Source organism: Adiantum capillus-veneris, chromosome 22 (genome assembly GCF_014529385.1).
Source record: "Adiantum capillus-veneris isolate H3 chromosome 22, ASM1452938v2, whole genome shotgun sequence".
Classification (NCBI taxonomy): domain Eukaryota; kingdom Viridiplantae; phylum Streptophyta; class Polypodiopsida; order Polypodiales; family Pteridaceae; genus Adiantum; species Adiantum capillus-veneris.
In genome coordinates, this window is record NC_140952.1 from 107,691,676 (window position 1) to 107,709,535 (window position 17,860).

General features: G+C 46.5%; 1 protein-coding gene across 2 annotated transcripts in view; it reads left to right on the forward strand.

The window, feature by feature from the left end:
- The window catches only part of LOC147429980 (RNA-binding (RRM/RBD/RNP motifs) family protein), a 40,852-nt gene that overhangs the window by 22,257 nt on the left and 735 nt on the right, over positions 1–17,860 (forward strand). The window contains exons 8-10 of one of the 2 annotated variants that reach the window (XR_015185916.1): positions 17,154–17,343; positions 17,429–17,516; positions 17,590–17,639. Coding sequence is in view for 1 of the 2 variants with exons in the window: in XM_086496168.1 (XP_086352294.1) it covers positions 17,429–17,516; positions 17,590–17,648; positions 17,786–17,851 (213 nt within the window). In the remaining variant the exon portion in view is untranslated. Of the gene's footprint in view, positions 1–17,153; positions 17,344–17,428; positions 17,517–17,589; positions 17,649–17,785; positions 17,852–17,860 lie in introns of those variants that run through there. The other variant, XM_086496168.1, reaches the window with a different exon arrangement.

The window sequence follows — 17,860 nt, forward strand, 5'->3', positions numbered from 1 at the left end:
ACCTCACGTCGATTGGCAGGCTGCTAAGAGCACGGTCCGCTCTCAATGAGTGAAAAGAGGCACAAGGGGAGGCTGGACAAGCCCTTCTTTCCTTGGATTCCTGTCACTCTTCAAAAACACGATTAGGAATCGACACGCCCAAGCGAACTTGGGTTTGTGCGACCGCAACAAGCAAAAAAATTCTTGTGATTCTTGTGGCTCTTTCCTTGAGTAATATAGAACACTGCCAAAGCTCTGATACCAATGTTAGGTGCAACGGAATGAATGTTTGAACTTTGCGCAAGATGAGTGCTCCAAACTGTGCTCAAGGTTCCTTTTATTCTTAGGGAAGGGAGAGCCTTCCGTTCCTAATGAGAGAGTGCAATGATCACAAACAAAGTGAATGGACACTGTGCGTGCAAGTGTATGAGACTGAGAGATAGAGAGAGAAGAGAAATACAACACCAGAGATTGTTGTAAAACCCTCCTCCGAAGGCCCCACTCTCGTCGGCGAGAGTGGTCTACTTATGATTGCACAAACTGGTACAAACTGTATGCATGAGATTGATGCAAGTCTAGGCTATGTCGGCGATGACGACAGGGACGACGAGACCGACCTAAGGGCTGAAATCTGCAATCTTTTATCTGTTGTCCAAAAACGCTATGGGCTGAAATCTGATGTCCTGCTACTGCTGTCCAAAAACGCTAATGGCTGAATTCTGCCGCGGCGGAAAAACGCTGATTCGTCTTGTCGAAAACGCTGATTTCCTGCGGGTCTTTATGGCTGAAAACTGCACTTCGTGTAGGCTGAAAACTGATGGTCCTTACGCTGAATCTGGGACTGCTGCCTTGCTGAAAATCGCCAAAGACTGTAAAGGCTGAAAATCTGCAAACGTTGGGATATCCAAAAACGCTAGGGGTGTAGCTCTTCAAAAACGCTAGCTGCCGGGTATGTGTGGCGATGACCTTCTTGATGGAAAACGCCAAGGTGCTGTAGTGCTAGGCGATGATGCTTGGAAACGCTAGGCTGAGGCTGTGGATGGCGATGGTTATCTGATACAGAAACGCTAGGAGAGAGAAGGTCCTTGCTTGGAGGAAAATCCACCAAGTGTCTTGCTTGAGAAGTTACATGCTGAGCTTGGCTCCTGTTGCCTCTTCTGCCAATTAGTGCTAGCTTAGGTTTGCTTATATACAAACTTACTCAATTTGCCCTACTTACTTTCCAACAAAAGTCACTTAAAAATAATAAGTGAAAAATGTCAAAAATAAGGAAAATAGGCTAAATGCACTGGAAAAAGGATTCTGATGGGAATGCTTATGATCATGCTGTGTGTAACCAGAGGATATGCATCTACACTAAGTGATTGGACATGCTCTTGTGCGATGGTGTCACGTGACACCATCGCACAAGAGCAAATTATTTCTTAAAAAAAACTTTCCACTTGCATTCTAATGTTGGGCTCTCTTGATGCTCTATCATGCTTAACATTTGGTCCACCATATCAGCATATATAAGTGCTCGTTTGAAGTCTAGACGTAGGTACAAATGATTCACATCATGATTGGAGGCTACATGCTCGGGCTGTTTACCACACTTGAGGTCAATACATAACATCCTATGATCCGATTCCGGATTCCATTCACCAAGTGTAAAGCTTTGTATGCATTCTAGAGTGGTTTCCGAGAACAACATATAGTCAATCATGCTATCACCATTGTGCTTTCTACATGTAAAGTCATTGGTGCCTTTCCATATAGATACACCATTTGCAATGACTATTCCGGTACTTGTTGTGTGTCGTGTTGTAACGTATTTGTGCGAGCATTCATGTCTCGAAAGACAATGACTTTACCCTGGTCCTTGTAATGAGCAATGTCTTCCTCTAGTTCAACAAATGGTTAATCTCTATCCATATCCAAGCGAGCATAAAAGTTTGAGTCATATTGAGGAATGTAGCAACCAGCCATAAACATGACTTGACCATTTGGTGGGCTGATTTTCAGCCATAAGTAGCGTTTATACTTATCTTCTTTGACAACGGAAACATCTTTCAAACCCTTTTTGGTCATACATGCTATGCCTCCTTGGCCTCTTCGTTGCTTTGCATTTTTGGCCCACATCAAAGAATGCATATCATATTTGTCAAATCCAAGAATTCGTTCTGCATCATGCTCCCTTGTTTCGACAAGAAGTATCACATCAGAGTCATTGGTAAGCTCATCAATGCCAAATCCCGCATTCCATGGATACCCGTTACAATTCCAAAAGCTTATTCGCAAGCGTGAGTTGGTCTCATAGATCATGTGTCCCTATTGTTGGGTGGACTTGCATCCTCCTCAAGTGACTTTTCTTCTTGAGATGACATCTTAACCTTCTTGCTTCTTTCCTCGTATGCTTTGCGACGTACATTTTGTTGCAAAAGAGTGCGATCCTCATATACATTACAACCCGTTCCTTTGAGGTAGATCCAACTATTATCAAGGATGATCTTTCTCTTTACCTCATCAGCCATGGTACATAAATAGGTCTTTCTCCCGAGTGAGGGACTCCTTTCTTTCCAACTCGATGTGCACCATAAGCCATGATTCCAGACATACCAAACATACCAAAATGTGTAGCAAAAAACCTCTTCAATAGCAACCGCAAGAGATTGGGGTGTTTCCATGCTTTCCTCCTTGATTCCACGAATGACGATGTTCTTTGAGCGTTTTTGTCGTTCTTGTATCTTGAGTGTCCACATTCTCTACATTCTTTGCTTGGACAACGGCTTGCGTGATAGGAGATGTAGAAACCACATTATCCTTACATATATCAGCCCATGATTTGGATGCATTTCTCATCTTACATACATCATGTCGTATTGTATCTATCATTTCCTCTTTCAATACATGATCACTCTCAACTTTGCTCAAGCGCTCTTTCAATACATTCATGTCAACAAGAGAGCGCTTACATTCTTGAACTTCATTCTCAAGATGCATCAAGCGTGTTGTTTGCATTTTAAGAACCTTCTTGAGGTGCTCATTCTCCACAACGAGAACTCTTAAAGTGCCATTCTCCATGGCAAGTGCGTGCAACTCTTCACCTTGCTTGTTGACGGTTTCTTGTATTTTTCCATGTAAGCCATGATCATTGCTTCCGTTGTTGTAGACGATGTGGTTGGATTAGCATCCAGATTCCTTGTAGATTTTGCATCATTCTCCGTAGAGAGAGAGAGAGAGAGAGAGAGAGAGAGAGAGAGAGAGAGAGAGAGAGAGAGAGAGAGAGAGAGAGAGATTAGGCTTGCGCGCTTTTGAGCCTGCTGAGAACCCTAACTGCGTGCTTGCGCGAACCCTAACTGCGTGAACCCTAACTGCGTGCAATCCTAACTGCGTAATGCGCGCTGCTGAGAACCCTAACTGTGCGAACCCTAACTGCGTGCCTGCGCGAACCCTAACTGCATGCTTGCGCGAACCCTAACTGCGTGCGCGCTGTTGAGACTGCGCGAACCTTAACTGCGTGCGCTGTTGCACCTGCACTAAACCTTAAATTCGCGCACTGTTGGGCCTGCAGAATCTGCACGAAACCCTAACTGTGCGTTGCTGAACTTGCACGAAACCACATTTGCAAGAGAGAGAGAGAGAGAGAGAGAGAGAGAGAGAGAGAGAGAGAGAGAGAGAGAGAGAGAGAGAGAGAGAGAGCAGCCAGTCCCCCTGCCCTGTTTTCTCAGCACCTTGCAATTACTTCATCGACCCTTCTTCCTCGACGTGCCTCCCTCTTTCCCTTCAACCTCGGCCTCCATCTTCCCATTGTCAGTCCAAGCTACACTTTGGGTTTTGTTTTTTAGCATTTGCCAATCTCGCCCATTCTTCATGGCGGCTATGCCGGTCTCGAGTGCTCCTCACGGCGCTCCATCACCACTTGCCTGTCGCGTGGATTGCACTGGCGACCTATTGACACGCATTGACTCCAAAGTACAACACTTGGCTCAGCATGCCTTAGTTGGCCGGATGATTGAACAGTCTCCACCCCGATCTTCTATACGTGATTGGTGTCAGACTGCATTGGGCACTACCGAGGGACGGATCTCGGAGCTTACTCTTCTTGGCAAAGGCATATTCATGGTAGGTCTTTCAGATCCCGCCACCGCGTCAGCTCTCCTGGCTCGCTCTCCGATACTCTCTGATCGCAGGATGTTATACTTGATGAGGTGGTACCCCGAATTTTCCACCGAGGAGTTTGACAATCGACACCTTATTCCCAGATTCCCTCTGACGCTCTCCTTCCCGGATATGCCTCTCCATTTTATCGATGATCATGTCCTCCAGATGATTGTTGCTCATTTTGGCACGGTAGTTCCAGGATCCTGCATCTTCTCGTCTGGCCCACCTCGCATTCAGGTCTTGGCGTTTGGGGATACTTCATTACCAGATAGAGTTAATGTGGGTGTGCGCGATCGAGACTACTCTCTCTGGATGGTAGTCACTGGCCGCCCAGGACAGTGCTTATGCTGTCACGAGATGGGACACTTGGCGCGAGATTGCCCCACCCAGCCACGACATCGGCGACGGCAACAGCCGGTCCGCGGCAATCATGCTCAGCCACATGGTCAGCGTCAACAGCCGGTTCCTCCTTCTCACCCATCTACTACTCAAGTACCTCAACAGTCTACAGGCGGTCCTCGAGCTCCAGCCCCTCCTGTTCCTCCCTCCGCTTTAGCTCACACTGAGGCAGCATGGCAGACAGTGGCTCGTAATCATTCCTTTCGTTCTTGTCAGCAACCAGCAGCACAACCAGCTCCCAGTGTTACCTCTCCAGCTCCCTCTCAGGTTTCCACCACCCCCTTACCCCCTGCATCTCCTCACCATTCTTCTTCTTCGCGGCAGGATGTAACAGACTTGGACACTCCAAGTCAAGAATCAACCGCGACAGCACCAAATAATCACTTCAAAACAATTCACAGATCACAATAGATTTGCACTGGCCCGGGGGAGTTCCGTGCCTAGAGATATTGGCCTCAAAGACTGGCGCCCCTTTCGGTATTTCTTTTTGTATTAATCAATCATCAAAGTACAAGAGAGCGGTTAGGGTTTCACTCTCAGACTCTGCGTCCAGATGCTCTGAGAAGTGAGGCCCTCACCACTAATTTAAAGGTTACAAGGGATGCCCAAAAGCAGAGCCCCAAAAGCTTGAAAGCAAAAGCAGATTCTCTCTCTCTCTCTCTCTCAATGAGAGTCAGTAAAAAGCAAGTTCTCTTTTTCTCTTTCTTTCTCCCAAATCAAAGCGAAAAGCTGAGATTTGCGTCGCTCAAAATTTCCCAAAATTTAAAACAAAAAAATAAAATAAAAAAAATAATAAAAAAATCCGCCTTCGCGATTTCCGAAAATTAGGGTTTTTGGTAGAAATTAGGGTTTGCAGGAATTTTAGGGTTTCTGGCAGAAATTAGGGTTTCTGTTGTCCGCCACGTCATCACTTTGTGACATACCCCCCTCTTGAAAGCATTGTAATCGACCGCGATTACGCCTGCAAAACCGACAAAAGCCATAAACCGTCTTAGCAGACACTGACTGTTAGTACCTACGTACTAGGAACACACATCTAGCACATGTACAAAATCGACACTCACATCACACGACATCACCAGACATCACAGGACATCACATGACATTCAACATTCATTCGGATCTTAGACCATCATTTATCGGCAATGCAGCAAGCAATCACATCTAGGTCCAATCGGGACCTCAACGATGTCCGATTGACTAACCCCTATTGCAACCATGTTTATTCGAGATCAATCAGACCAAAATGCTGCAGTCATTCCGGCTATCAGTTCCTGCACTCACAAGAAGTCAAGAACAAATTAGTATCATAATCAGGAATTCCATTTCATAAAGCCATCCAGCAGAATACTGTCAGCTCTCAATATCCCTGAAGCTCAAAGAGACATCAGTGACTTTAGTATCAAAATCAAGGCATCTGTTGACAAGGGAGCGGAGTGACTCCCCTCTTGTGCATCCCACTGCACCAGATCTCCGGCCAAGCTGAATTCTGGGTTCCGTTTGGAGTAGACTATGCTAAACCAACACATCGAGGTAAAGTTTCACAATCCGAGGAGTATCTGCTAGGTCCTCCTCCTCCATCCACTTCACTTCAAATGCAGGAAAGTTCTTGAACTAAACCAAGAACCGCCTTCGGACTTTACCTTTCTTCGTATCGTTATGTGCCAAAGTCTGTTCAGGAACAAGGATCTCCTCGTTTTCTTCCACTTCGGGTTGCTCATCAGGCTCCCCATCATCAGGCACATCACCCTTAACAGGGTTCAAGAGACTCACATGCAATGCATTATGAATCCTCCAAGTATCTGGCAGTTTCAATCGGAAGGAGACATCATTTATCTTGTCAGTGATCTGGAAAGGTCCGTAGTATCGCATACTAAGCTTTGGAAAAAGTCTCTCCTTTCCCTTTTTCTTTCGTAGGCGTGCCTTCTCAAAACGTAAGAGCACCCAATCATCCTCCTTCAATTTCATGTCGCGACGATGGCGATCCGCTGCCTTTTCCTGTCGTTCTTGAGACTTTTGCAAAGTCTCGCGAACCTTGGCAAAAGCCGTATCCAAATCTCGCGAATATTCATCCGCTTCAAATATCTAATCTTTCGTGCTCAGGAAGGATGGAACCTTCGCAGCACTTTCAACAATCTCACATGGCGTCTTCCCCGTCGAAGAGTGTATCATGTTATTATAGGCAAATTCCACCAAAGGTAAGTTCTTTTCCCATTGAGTCTTCTGATCCGAGATACAAGACTTCAATAAATCTAAAATCACTGAATTGGCAATCTCAAATTGCCCGTCAGTCTGCAAGTGGAACGATGACTAGAACTGCAACTGCGTGCCAATGTTCTCCCAAATTGCCTTCCAAAACAAACTCATAAATCTGGGTCTCTGTCGGAGACAATCATCTCAGACGTGCCATGTAATCGAAAAATCATCGTGATCATTCTTAGTTCTCGGGAGATCAAAAATGAAATCCATTTCAATACTTTCCCAGGGGTGGGTGGGTATGGGTAAAGGCTGTAACAATCCCTGTGCCTTATGCCTGTCAAACTTGACCTTCTGGCATACAAGCAACTGCGCACAAACTCTTCCACATCCTTTTTGAGTCTCGGCCCAAAGAAGTATCTCTCTTCCCCTTTCATGGTGGTAGCAATGCCGCGGTGACCCGTAAAAGGTCGACAGTAGTGGCATTCAGTCATAACCTTTTCCCTCAACGGCTGTGTAGCGCACAGCATAGTCTTTTTCATCAAGTAGCCTTCCCGAAGGGAGTATCCAGCTACTGTCTCCCCATCCCGTAGCCGTGTGAAAATATCTGCAAAATCTGTATCTGTGGCATACTGATCGACCATCTCCTCGAAGCTCCTATGATGTATCGCGAAAATAGCGAGAACCAACGGTTTCCGAGACAAAGTATCTGATACCACATTCCTCTGTCCCTGCACATGGACAATCTGGAAGTGGAACCGTGACAAGATGTTCGCCCACCGCATCTGCTTTTCCGAAAGCTGCTTCTGTGACAAGAAGTAGCGCAAACTCTGATGGTTTGTAAAGACAGTAAAATCCGCTCCGAGTAGGTAATGCCGCCACTGAGTAAGAGCATGGATAACCGCCAAAAGCTCTTTCTCATAGATCTGTGCTGTCATCTTCGGCCTAGAGAACAAACGGCTCTCGTAAGCTATAACATGGCCTTCTTGCATCAAGACCGCACCCAGACTACAACCACAAGCATCACAATATACTTCAAATGACTTCTGCAAGTCCGGCAAAGTCAAAATAGGTCCCGTAGTCAATTTCTCTTTCAATGTCCGAAAGGCAGTCACCTCTGTGGGTCCCCACGAAAAGGGTACTCCTTTCTGTGTCAAGATATGCAAAAGGGGAAGCAACCTCTGAAAACTTTCGTATGAACCGCATGTAGTACGAACACAGTCCCAAGAAGCTTCTAGCTTCATGGACATTCCTCAAATCGGGCCAATCACGGATAGTCTCTATCTTGGCCGGGTCCATTTGCACTCCTGCTGCTGACACAATGTGTCCCAAAAAGTGTATCTCTGGTAGGAAAAATTCACTTTTCTTTGCATTAATCACTAACGTGTGATCTCGTAATGCCTGAAAGACTTGAAGCAGATGATCTCTGTGTTCTGCCTCATTCTTGGAGAAAACAATGATGTCGTCAAAGAAAGTGCCAACAAATAGCCTGTACTCTCGAAAAATCCTGTCCATCATCCGGTTAAATGTCGCAGGAGCATTGGTTAAGCCAAAAGGCATCACCAAAAACTCAAATAACCCAAAAGTCGTCCGAAAAGCTGTCTTGTAGACATCTCCTGGCGCTATCCTGATCTGATGATATCCACTCTTCAAGTCAATCCTGCTAAAGCACGAGGATCCCTGTAACTTGTCGAGTATATCATCGATCCTAGGAATTGGAAATCTGTTCTTGATGGTGATTTCGTTGAGAGTGCTATAATCGATGCACATTCTCCAAGATCCGTCTTTCTTCAAAACCAACAACACTGGAGAGCAATACGGTGAAGTACTAGGCTGGACACTGGGTTCATAATCTTTTCATTCTGTACTCGGCTCACACGATAAGGTGGCCAATTCGGTGGCGTGCTTCCAGATATCAGATCAATGGTATGATCTTCAGGCCCTCTCAAAAGCAATCGGCATGAGCGTGGAGAAAAAATCTTGGCGTTCTTTTCTTCAGGTCAAAACATATTCAACCTTTATCCATCGTTCAGTTCTCCCATAAGAATGAGTAAGAAAACTGAAGTTCATCAAGTACAATCTCTAAGCTCTTCATTTATCAAAGTCTCTTTCTCGGCCTGGTAGTCAACCACGACGTAGTTCTTGTGGTACCAAGGGATCCCGAGTAGAACGTCACTCGTGTGCCCTGAACACCCCTGTCATTGCAAACGAAGTTTGCCAAGGCTCGGTGTAATGGCAACATCCCATCCGGGTGCCAGTCGAACTACCTCCGCCTGTGGCGTCAGTCTGTCGGGCGTAGTTCCAAATCGAGCCGTCAATTCCAAGTGAGAAGAATTTGGCCTTGGCTCCTTCAAAAGGGCTTCTTGATCCTTCACTTTGCCCCAAAAGCGGCAAAGTTTGTACTTTCATTCATTAGATTCGGTGCAGGTTCCACGCCATGTGGTACCAGTTCTGCTTTTCTATCTGCCTTTTCTGCCACATTCCTCAACTCCTCTCGAAATCTCAGACCTGTCGTCGTCTTTATCATTCGTTCTTTCTGTGCCTTATTAGGACACTTCACGGAGATATGTCCCTGTTCCCCGCATCCAAAGCACTTCCCCTCTCTGATGAAGCGAGCTCTCTCCTCAGGAGTAAGCTTGGGTCGTGCATCCTTCTTCTCTGGGTTGCTCTTTTTTCTTTCTACTTTCATTCCCAAGAGTTTGTTCGGCTCGTTGTGTCATGGCCTCATCTGTGGGGTAGGTCAGACTGCCAGAGTGAATGGCAAAGCCCCGCTTCGCATGACTCATCAACTCCTAAATAGAAGCTGACTTCTATTCCAAGCAGTGATCTCGGATCTCTGTAGGTAGACCCAAGGTAAACCGTTCCATCTGTTCTCTGAACAAGATCTTCTTGAATGAAGAGGCAGGTAGAAAAGAGCTCCAGAATCTTTCACAATAAGCATTGATTGTATCTTTCTTGGTCATGCGAAGATGGTTCCAAGCAGCTCGTACATCTAGTTCATATTCTTACGTCAACCAAGAAGAAATAAAAAGCCTCTTAAATTTCAGCCATGTAACTGGCACAGTCTTGCTTAATAGAAGCGTGGACCACCAAGTGCGAGCATTCCCTTAAAATAAGAGGCAGCTCTCCGAATCTTGGAGTGCTCTGAATAGCGGCCTCCCGCGAAAGCGATGTGAAACTGCTGTATAAAAGACAAAGCCTTCGAAGCATCTGAGTATCCTGAAAAGTATCAAACTTGATCGAGTGGCCACCTTAAACTCTCGGACTTTCTTGCTTTTATCTTTGAGAAAGTCATACTGGTTGGCTTTGTAGAAATTCTTCTTGTTCGCATAAAAGTTTCCGTCATCGGAATCTGAGCTGTCTGTAGACCAGTCCGCAATAGAACTGTCAGTCTCATTGGGCGAGACTTAGACTTCCTTGCCTTTTTCTTGCCCTTTCCGAAGCGTTCCTTCTTGCTTTGCTTTTCACCTTTTCTGTCTTCTTGGCTCGAATCTGAAGAGCTAGAAGAGCGGGTTTCGGGAGTGGTGTTGTGGTTCTCTGCCACTCAGTCTGTACCTCTTCCAAAGAGGTATGGTTCATATATTTTGCCATCTTCGGGTCCTTGGCAAAATTGAGCATCATCTTTGTTGCATCGCCGATCAGCTGGCGACGCTCTATCTCTCGCCGCTCCGCCTAAGTAGGCCAAGGTGGGCCATACTCTCTGCCTGAATCTTCGTTGTGATCCCAACCCGCATCTCCAGATGCAGAGGGAGTCGACTGATCATTGCCTGAAGCCATAGGTGCCGCGAAAAATAAAATAAAATCGGGGATCGGATTTCCCGTAGAAGAGAAATCGGCCGTGCTCTGATACCATTGTAACAGACTTGGACACTCCAAGTCAAGAATCAACCGCGACAGCACCAAATAACCACTTCAAAACAATTCACAGATCACAATAGATTTGCACTGGCCCGGCGGAGTTCCGTGCCTAGAGATATTGGCCCCAAAGACTGGCGCCCCTTTCGGTATTTCTTTTTGTATTAATCAATCATCAAAGTACAAGAGAGCGGTTAGGGTTTCACTCTCAGACTTTGCGTCCAGATGCTCTGAGAAGTGAGGCCCTCACCACTAATTTAAAGGTTACAAGGGATGCCCAAAAGCAGAGCCCCAAAAGCTTGAAAGCAAAAGCAGATTCTCTCTCTCTCTCTCTCTCTCTCTCTCTCTCTCTCTCTCTCTCTCTCTCTCTCTCTCTCTCAATGAGAGTCAGTAAAAAGCAAGTTCTCTTCTTCTCTTTCTTTCTCCCAAATCAAAGCGAAAAGCTGAGATTTGCGTCGCTCAAAATTTCCCAAAATTAAAAAAAAAATAAATAAAAAAATCCGCCTCCGCGATTTCCGGAAATTAGGGTTTTTGGTAGAAATTAGGGTTTGCAGGAATTTTAGGGTTTCTGGCAGAAATTAGGGTTTCTGTTGTCCGCCACGTCATCACTTTGTGACACAGGACCAATTGCCTCTGCTAGCAGCTCCTTCTTCACCTGCAATTCCTCCGCCCGCTCCCTCCTCTATTCTCGAGGTCCCTGTTCCTATGCAGATGGATCTTCCACCGCTACTTCCTCTCCCTCCTCCTCCTCTTCCTCTCGCCCTTACTCTCCCCCCTCCGCCTCCTGGTCCTCCTCCTCCCTCAGCAGCTCATACATACGTCTCACGCAGTTTTCTCAGCTGTTGCCCTCTTTCCTGGGCACTCATCGAACTGAGATGTGCGGTGACTCGGAAGGACCATTGCGGGTGCAGCTCTATCTTCTGCATCACAAGACAGGTGGTGTTCCCTCTTTAGTAGGTAGTCGCTCTCAGCCTACCCATTCCTTTTTCCTTCCATTCCACGCTGCTCAGGAATGGTCCGAGGATCGGGTTCTACATTTTGTGCACTCACAGACTATGGCTCAGCTTCATTCATGGTTGTCTCCTTCCGCTCCTGATGTTTTGTCTCCTCACTACCCTTCATGTATTGGTGCTATGGAGTGGAGTGATGTTTATGCTTGCTATTCATTGCCTATGGTCATTCATGTATCCTCAGATGTGGTGCTTCCTATGTCTATGCGCATTTGGGGTGTCAAAGTTGCAGCATCGGTAATGCAATGTAAACAAGCTGAGGTCCGCGGTTTGTGCAATGAGACAACATATTTTAGAGAGGGCTTACGAGTAGCTTTTCTACCGCCTGAAGCCCACCCCTTGGATGGCCCAGTTGCCTCCAAGAAGATGCGCAGTTAGTCAAATGCTATTCATACTCTTTCATGCAGTCTATGGATTTACATGTAGTTTCTTGGAATGCTAATGGTTTACAGACTTCTCGGGTAAAAGGTTCCCGTAAGCTTTTACTTCGCAGAGATTTACACTCTCATGTAGTGGGCACTGTGGATATATTGCTAGTACAGGAGCATAAGATTGCCACTCCCTTTGGCAATCTCATGCCACTCCCTTTGGCAATCTCATGCCCTCGGGCGCCGCACTTTTTGGGAGCCTGCTCTGGGCCTTTATGGACAGAGTTGCGGTGTATGCATCTCAGTGGGACCACGTTACTTGGCCTCAGTTCAGCAACATGGCACCCTCATCGTTGGTAGAGCAGTTTATGTTTCTATTCGGATTCAGGAATCTATCATTGGCTTTATGTTAGTCTACGCACCCACTACTCCTCGGGAGAGGGCTACATTTTGGTCCTCTTTGGCTGCTGTTCTACTCGCTGTAGACTCTTGGGTTGTTGGAGGCGACTTCAACAACATTGAGAGCGATTCTGATTGGCGAGCCACCACACCTCCAGTTCTATCATCCATCTCTCCCGATGAGCAGCCAGCTTGATCATTTACCCATCTCATTGTTTATCTCCTTCACTAGATCCTCTGCAGAGAGGAGAGGCTGCCGCATCCCTGACAGTGTTCTCACCACTCCGGTTTTACAGCAATAGATTCATGACTTATGGTCCACGGATGCTTCTTATTGTAGACCCCCTGGAGAGTTTCTTGCTCATTGCATTACTCAGTCTAGTATTTACTGCCGTGCTCAGACCGCTACTATTCATCGTCAATTGAGGGTACGCGAGTCTGATCTTCACATCCCTCTTGGTTCCACTCAACGCTTACTCGAGGAGTGGCCTCAGGATGCTTATCTTTCTGGTAGACAGACAGAGCTCATAGAGGAGATTCGTCGCATACAGGAGGCTAGGTCTGAGTTCACTCATCATGCTTCAGTATCTCATTGGATAGCTAAAGTTGATCGGATGAATAAAGACTTCTTTGCTGCGCATAAAGAGCGCTCTCCTGGCACCACCCTTCGGACTCTTTGCGATGCTCAGGGGACACTACATATGCATCCTGATGTTATACTTGATATGATTGCAGATTATTTTGAGACATTGTTCACTGCTGATGTATGCACTACTGAGGTTTTACATGCACGTGAGCAGATCTGGCATCACACGCGACACCGTTGTACAGACACTATGGCAGAGATCTTGTTGGCACCCTTCACACTTGCAGAGCTCCATGCTGCTATAGAGAGTCTTGATCCATCCTCCTGTCCAAGAGAGGATGGCCTCACTAGAGCTTTCTTTTTGACATATTGGGATGTATTGCATATACCACTGCTTCGCGATTGTCAGGACATCTTTGCATCAGGATATATGCATCCGGATCTTTGTTCAGGTCTGATATCTCTTATTCCAAAGGGGGGTGACACCACTCAGCTCCGACAGTGGAGACCTATTACCCTACTCCCTTCGGTCTATAAGATATTAGCGTTGATGATCAGCCATCGCTTGCGGCCGTTCTTACCCGATATTATTCATACCTCTCAGACAGGCTTTGTCATGGATCGATGCATCCTGGATAATATCTTCACTTTTTATGAGGCAGTGGAGTGGGCCAGATCATCTTCTGAGCCTCTTGCTTTTTTCATCCTTGACTTCGAGAAAGCCTATGATCGTGTTGAGTGGGACTTTCTCGAAGGAACGTTAGCCTGGATGGGTTTCCCTTTGAGATGGATCTCAAGCATTTCCGCTCTCTTCAGGACTGCCAGCAGTGCTATTACTATTGGTGGTCGAGTCAGTCGCAGTTTTGAGCTTTCTCGATCTGTCCGTCAGGAATGTCCTCTAGCAGCATATCTGTATCTGTTTGTAGGAGAGACTATGTCCGACTTTCTTCGTGCTCAGAGTCATGCATTTTGCGGCTTGACCATGCCAATACCTACAGCTCCAGACCTTATCGATCAGGAGTTTACTGATGATACTATGCTCATGTTATGCTATCTGCTAGCTGCTCTCGATGCCATGCGGGAGGCCCTAGAGGTTTTTTGCATTGACAGTGGTGCTCGCATTAACTGGCATAAATCCTATGGGTTATCGGTTGGCAATGATCACATACCTACTTGGGGGGTTGCTGATGGTTTCACATGGCTTCGATCGGGTCATACATGCAGATATCTGGGCTTTGAGGTTGGATTACATGTTTCCTCACAGCAGCAGTTTGCACCCGTGCTACAATCTATTCGCAGGAAGCTATGCCATTGGTCTTCACGCCATCTGTCGTTGGCTGGTCGTGCATTGGTCGCCAACTAGGTCATTCTGGCTACAATATGGTATACGGCTTCTCGTTGGATGTTACATTCTGGTGTGATGGCCCTGCTCCGCTGCCTAGTGCGGAACTTTTTATGGAGTGGCACAGACGGTACTATTGATACCCGTGCTCGAGTTCGTTGGCCCACGATCATTCGTCCTAGGTCAAAGGGAGGCCTTGGCATTATTGATCCAGAGTTACAGAGCCGCACCCTTCTTACCAAGCTTATTGTTCAGGGTTCTTTTTCCCGGACAAGAACCTTGGAAGATGCTTCTTCAAGCCGCTCTTTGCACAGTCACTCCCCGACTCGGCACTAGAGATGGTCATACTTGGCAGACAGGGTATCGTTTTCTCTTTATTGATGCCCCCTTGTCCACCACCTCTCTCCCCCCCTTTATCCGATCACTCCTTTAGATTTGGGTTTCCATGCGACGGGCTATCATACGCTCACCTCCCTCATGTCGTGAGGAGATTGAGCGCCAGCCTCTCATTTGGAATGCTGCAATTCTTGATTCTTCGGTTGATCCACCCCGTCAGCTTGGAGAGCGGACTCACATTGATTGGGTTGCCTGGGATGCTGGCCCCGCTGCCTCTATGGGGTTGTTTCATGAGACACAGATGCTAGATGCTGATTTTGTGGCAGAGCATTATGACATTGGTCGCGGGGTGGTAGACAGATTGCTTGAGATTGACACCGCCCTTCCTTCACAGTGGGATGCAGTCATGAGAGGCACAGTTTAGATGCCTCCCCATTGCGGCTGGGAAGGCCTCTTTGCTCAGAGCACTCTCTTATTAGTTCGTTTAGACACCATGCTGTTCATAGTTGATACTGCCCAGTTTGAGGGGATTCATGCTAGATTGACATATGATGCCACCTTTCCACATCCTATCCTTCCCGGAGCTCGATGGGAGGCAATCAGAGTAGTTGGCTCCTGCGGGAAGCGTCGTTGTGTTGACCCTCGTTTCGCTTTCGCTGATGCTACACTTTGGAGGCTTTGGGTGTGGGAGGGTCGTGCCCTATCTCAAGTATATTGGGACCCAGGAGAGTGGCATTGGCCTCACTCTGACCCTAAAGGTGCACCTGTATCCTTCTTTGAGTACACTGTCAGGATTGGACGGTTAGCATTGATGAGACAGCAGCCAGAGTAGCCCACTCGTATGCGTTTCTGGTTACATTCAGGTCTCTCTCATGCCTATCTGCAGCAGTTTTGGTCCGCCATCTGGGATTTACATGCAGCTCGTCGTATTTCTTTTTTCATGTGGATGAGGACTTCCAGTTGGGACTTGGCTAGCTACTATGGGTCATGATCCGTTATGTACTTGCTGTCCTTTACGACTCTCTGAGTCACCTGCACACTGTCTTTGGTCATGCTCAGCTTCCCATGTAGTGTGGCTTGCAGTTTTCTTTCTACTTAGCAAAGCAGGTGTTCAGCATGGATTTCTTACTTGGGGATCTGTCTCATGGTTGATGTGGATGCCCGGCCCCCATCTTTTTTACGAGGGCTCAGACACAGATCCAGCCTTTATGCTTACCTCGGTTGGTTATCAGCGAGGGACTTTGGCTATGCTACCACAGATTGCTTGGCAGGGGGATTCTCAAACACGTGATGAGGTTTTTTCAGTCATCACTAGTATTACACTTTGGAATGTTTGGAGAGCTCGTTGTCTCCACATTCTCAGTGCGGCTTCACAGCTCCTTCAGGATACCCTCACTACCATTTGGCTGGATATCATTCACACCCTGATTTGGCAGTGGGATTCTTCCTCAGGTGCATCTCGAGCAGCCGAGGCTCGCCGTTTTGCCTTCCTTCGGCGTTGGGCACGATCCCCACTCTTTTTCACACTTACAGGTGGACAGATTACGTGGCATTATGCCCCTCTTGGGTTGTTTCTCCTGCACTCGTCACACCGACCACCATGAGATTGTTTTAGTCGAGTTGTCACTATAGTGGCTCTCCTCCTTACATTCAGCTTGTACACCCCACGTGATAGGCATCCGCTGGGGATTATATTGTACTCAGTAATATACAGCCCTGACTTTTTCAGAGAGAGAGAGAGAGAGAGAGAGAGAGAGAGAGAGAGAGAGAGAGAGAGAGAATGCATCTCATTAATCGGGTGCCATGTCAAAAATTTCGCATACTGGAGATCCTTCGAATACGGTAGCATTTGCTTGGCACATGCATCTACGTTGTTGACGTTGCATCTCCATTCGTTCATACTCTGTAGGCCGAGGAGGCTCGTACCCTTTTTCTGATCACCCATTTGAATTTCCTGTGCCTTCACCCGACCCGGAATTGTTGGGTGGGTTCGTTTGATTCTTGCGGGATTTGTCACTTGAATCCATGTGGGTCACGGTAGAAGGATCGGATTTCTTGGTGGAAGGAAAATTGATTGAGCTCTGATACCACTGTAACAGACTTGGACACCCCAAGTTGGAAATCTGGCATGGCACACGAGAGAATCACTTAAAATACTCTACAAAACTTAATCACAATTCACTTGAGTCGACACGGCCCGGTGTAGTTCCGTGACCAAAGGTATTGGCCCCAAAATCTGGCGCCTCTTTCGGTATTTATTTTTATATTAATGCTCGAGCAAAGTACAAAGACCAGAGGGTCCTCTCTACTTAGTTGCTCGTCAACTGACTGAGGGAAAAGAGTGGCCTTGGGTTCTTATTTTAAAGACCATTGGCCTCAAAATCAAAAGCAATTACCTATATATATATATACACACACATAGATAGATAGATAGATAGATAGATAGATAGATAGAGAGAGAGAGAGAGAGAGAGAGAGAGAGAGAGAGAGAGAGAGAGAGAGAGAGAGAGAGAGTCCTACCTTAAAGGGTGTCGTTCTAGGTGTGCCATGGGCAGATTCGGCTCATAAAGAAGCTACTGAGGACACTTCCAGTTCCCATTGGAAATTTTAATTTGAAAGTTAAAACCGAATGAACATAAGCAAAAAAGGCAATCTTATGGAAAGATAGTTTTCAAAAGCTTGGGGTGGTTTGTTTTTTGGCTACAACTAACAGGAAGATGGTTCTCACTTGTAAGGTTCAACAAGGGAGCACTCCCAATATCAAAGCATCTGAAAAGTAAGTGAGTGTTTCATGTTGTGGTTTCTATTATTGCAGAATTATACGAGGGGTGCACCAACTGCTGTTTTGTACATCAAAAATTTGGCAAAGGATGTTGCTCCGGATGATCTCTACTTTATCTTTGGTAAGTGATATGGAGTGGGCTTCTTTCTGACCTTATCAACTGAGAAGATCTGCAACCTTTGTTTCTTTTCCAGGGGCAGTGTTTGGAGAAACCAAGGATTTTCGCTCGCAGCTTGGCATAAAGCTTATGCAGGTATGTATCCACCTCTTACTTGCATTTTATCCTTGCTTTGGCAAAGTTATTTTGGCCCTTACCACTCTTATAACTTAATCACAATGCCATGGTGATACTTGCTGCACAATTGACACAAATTCTTTTGGTGACATCAGGAAGGGCGGATGAGGGGCCAAGCTTTTGTGGACTTCCCATCAGCTGCCCTTGCGGAGGATGCTTTGGTAGATTCA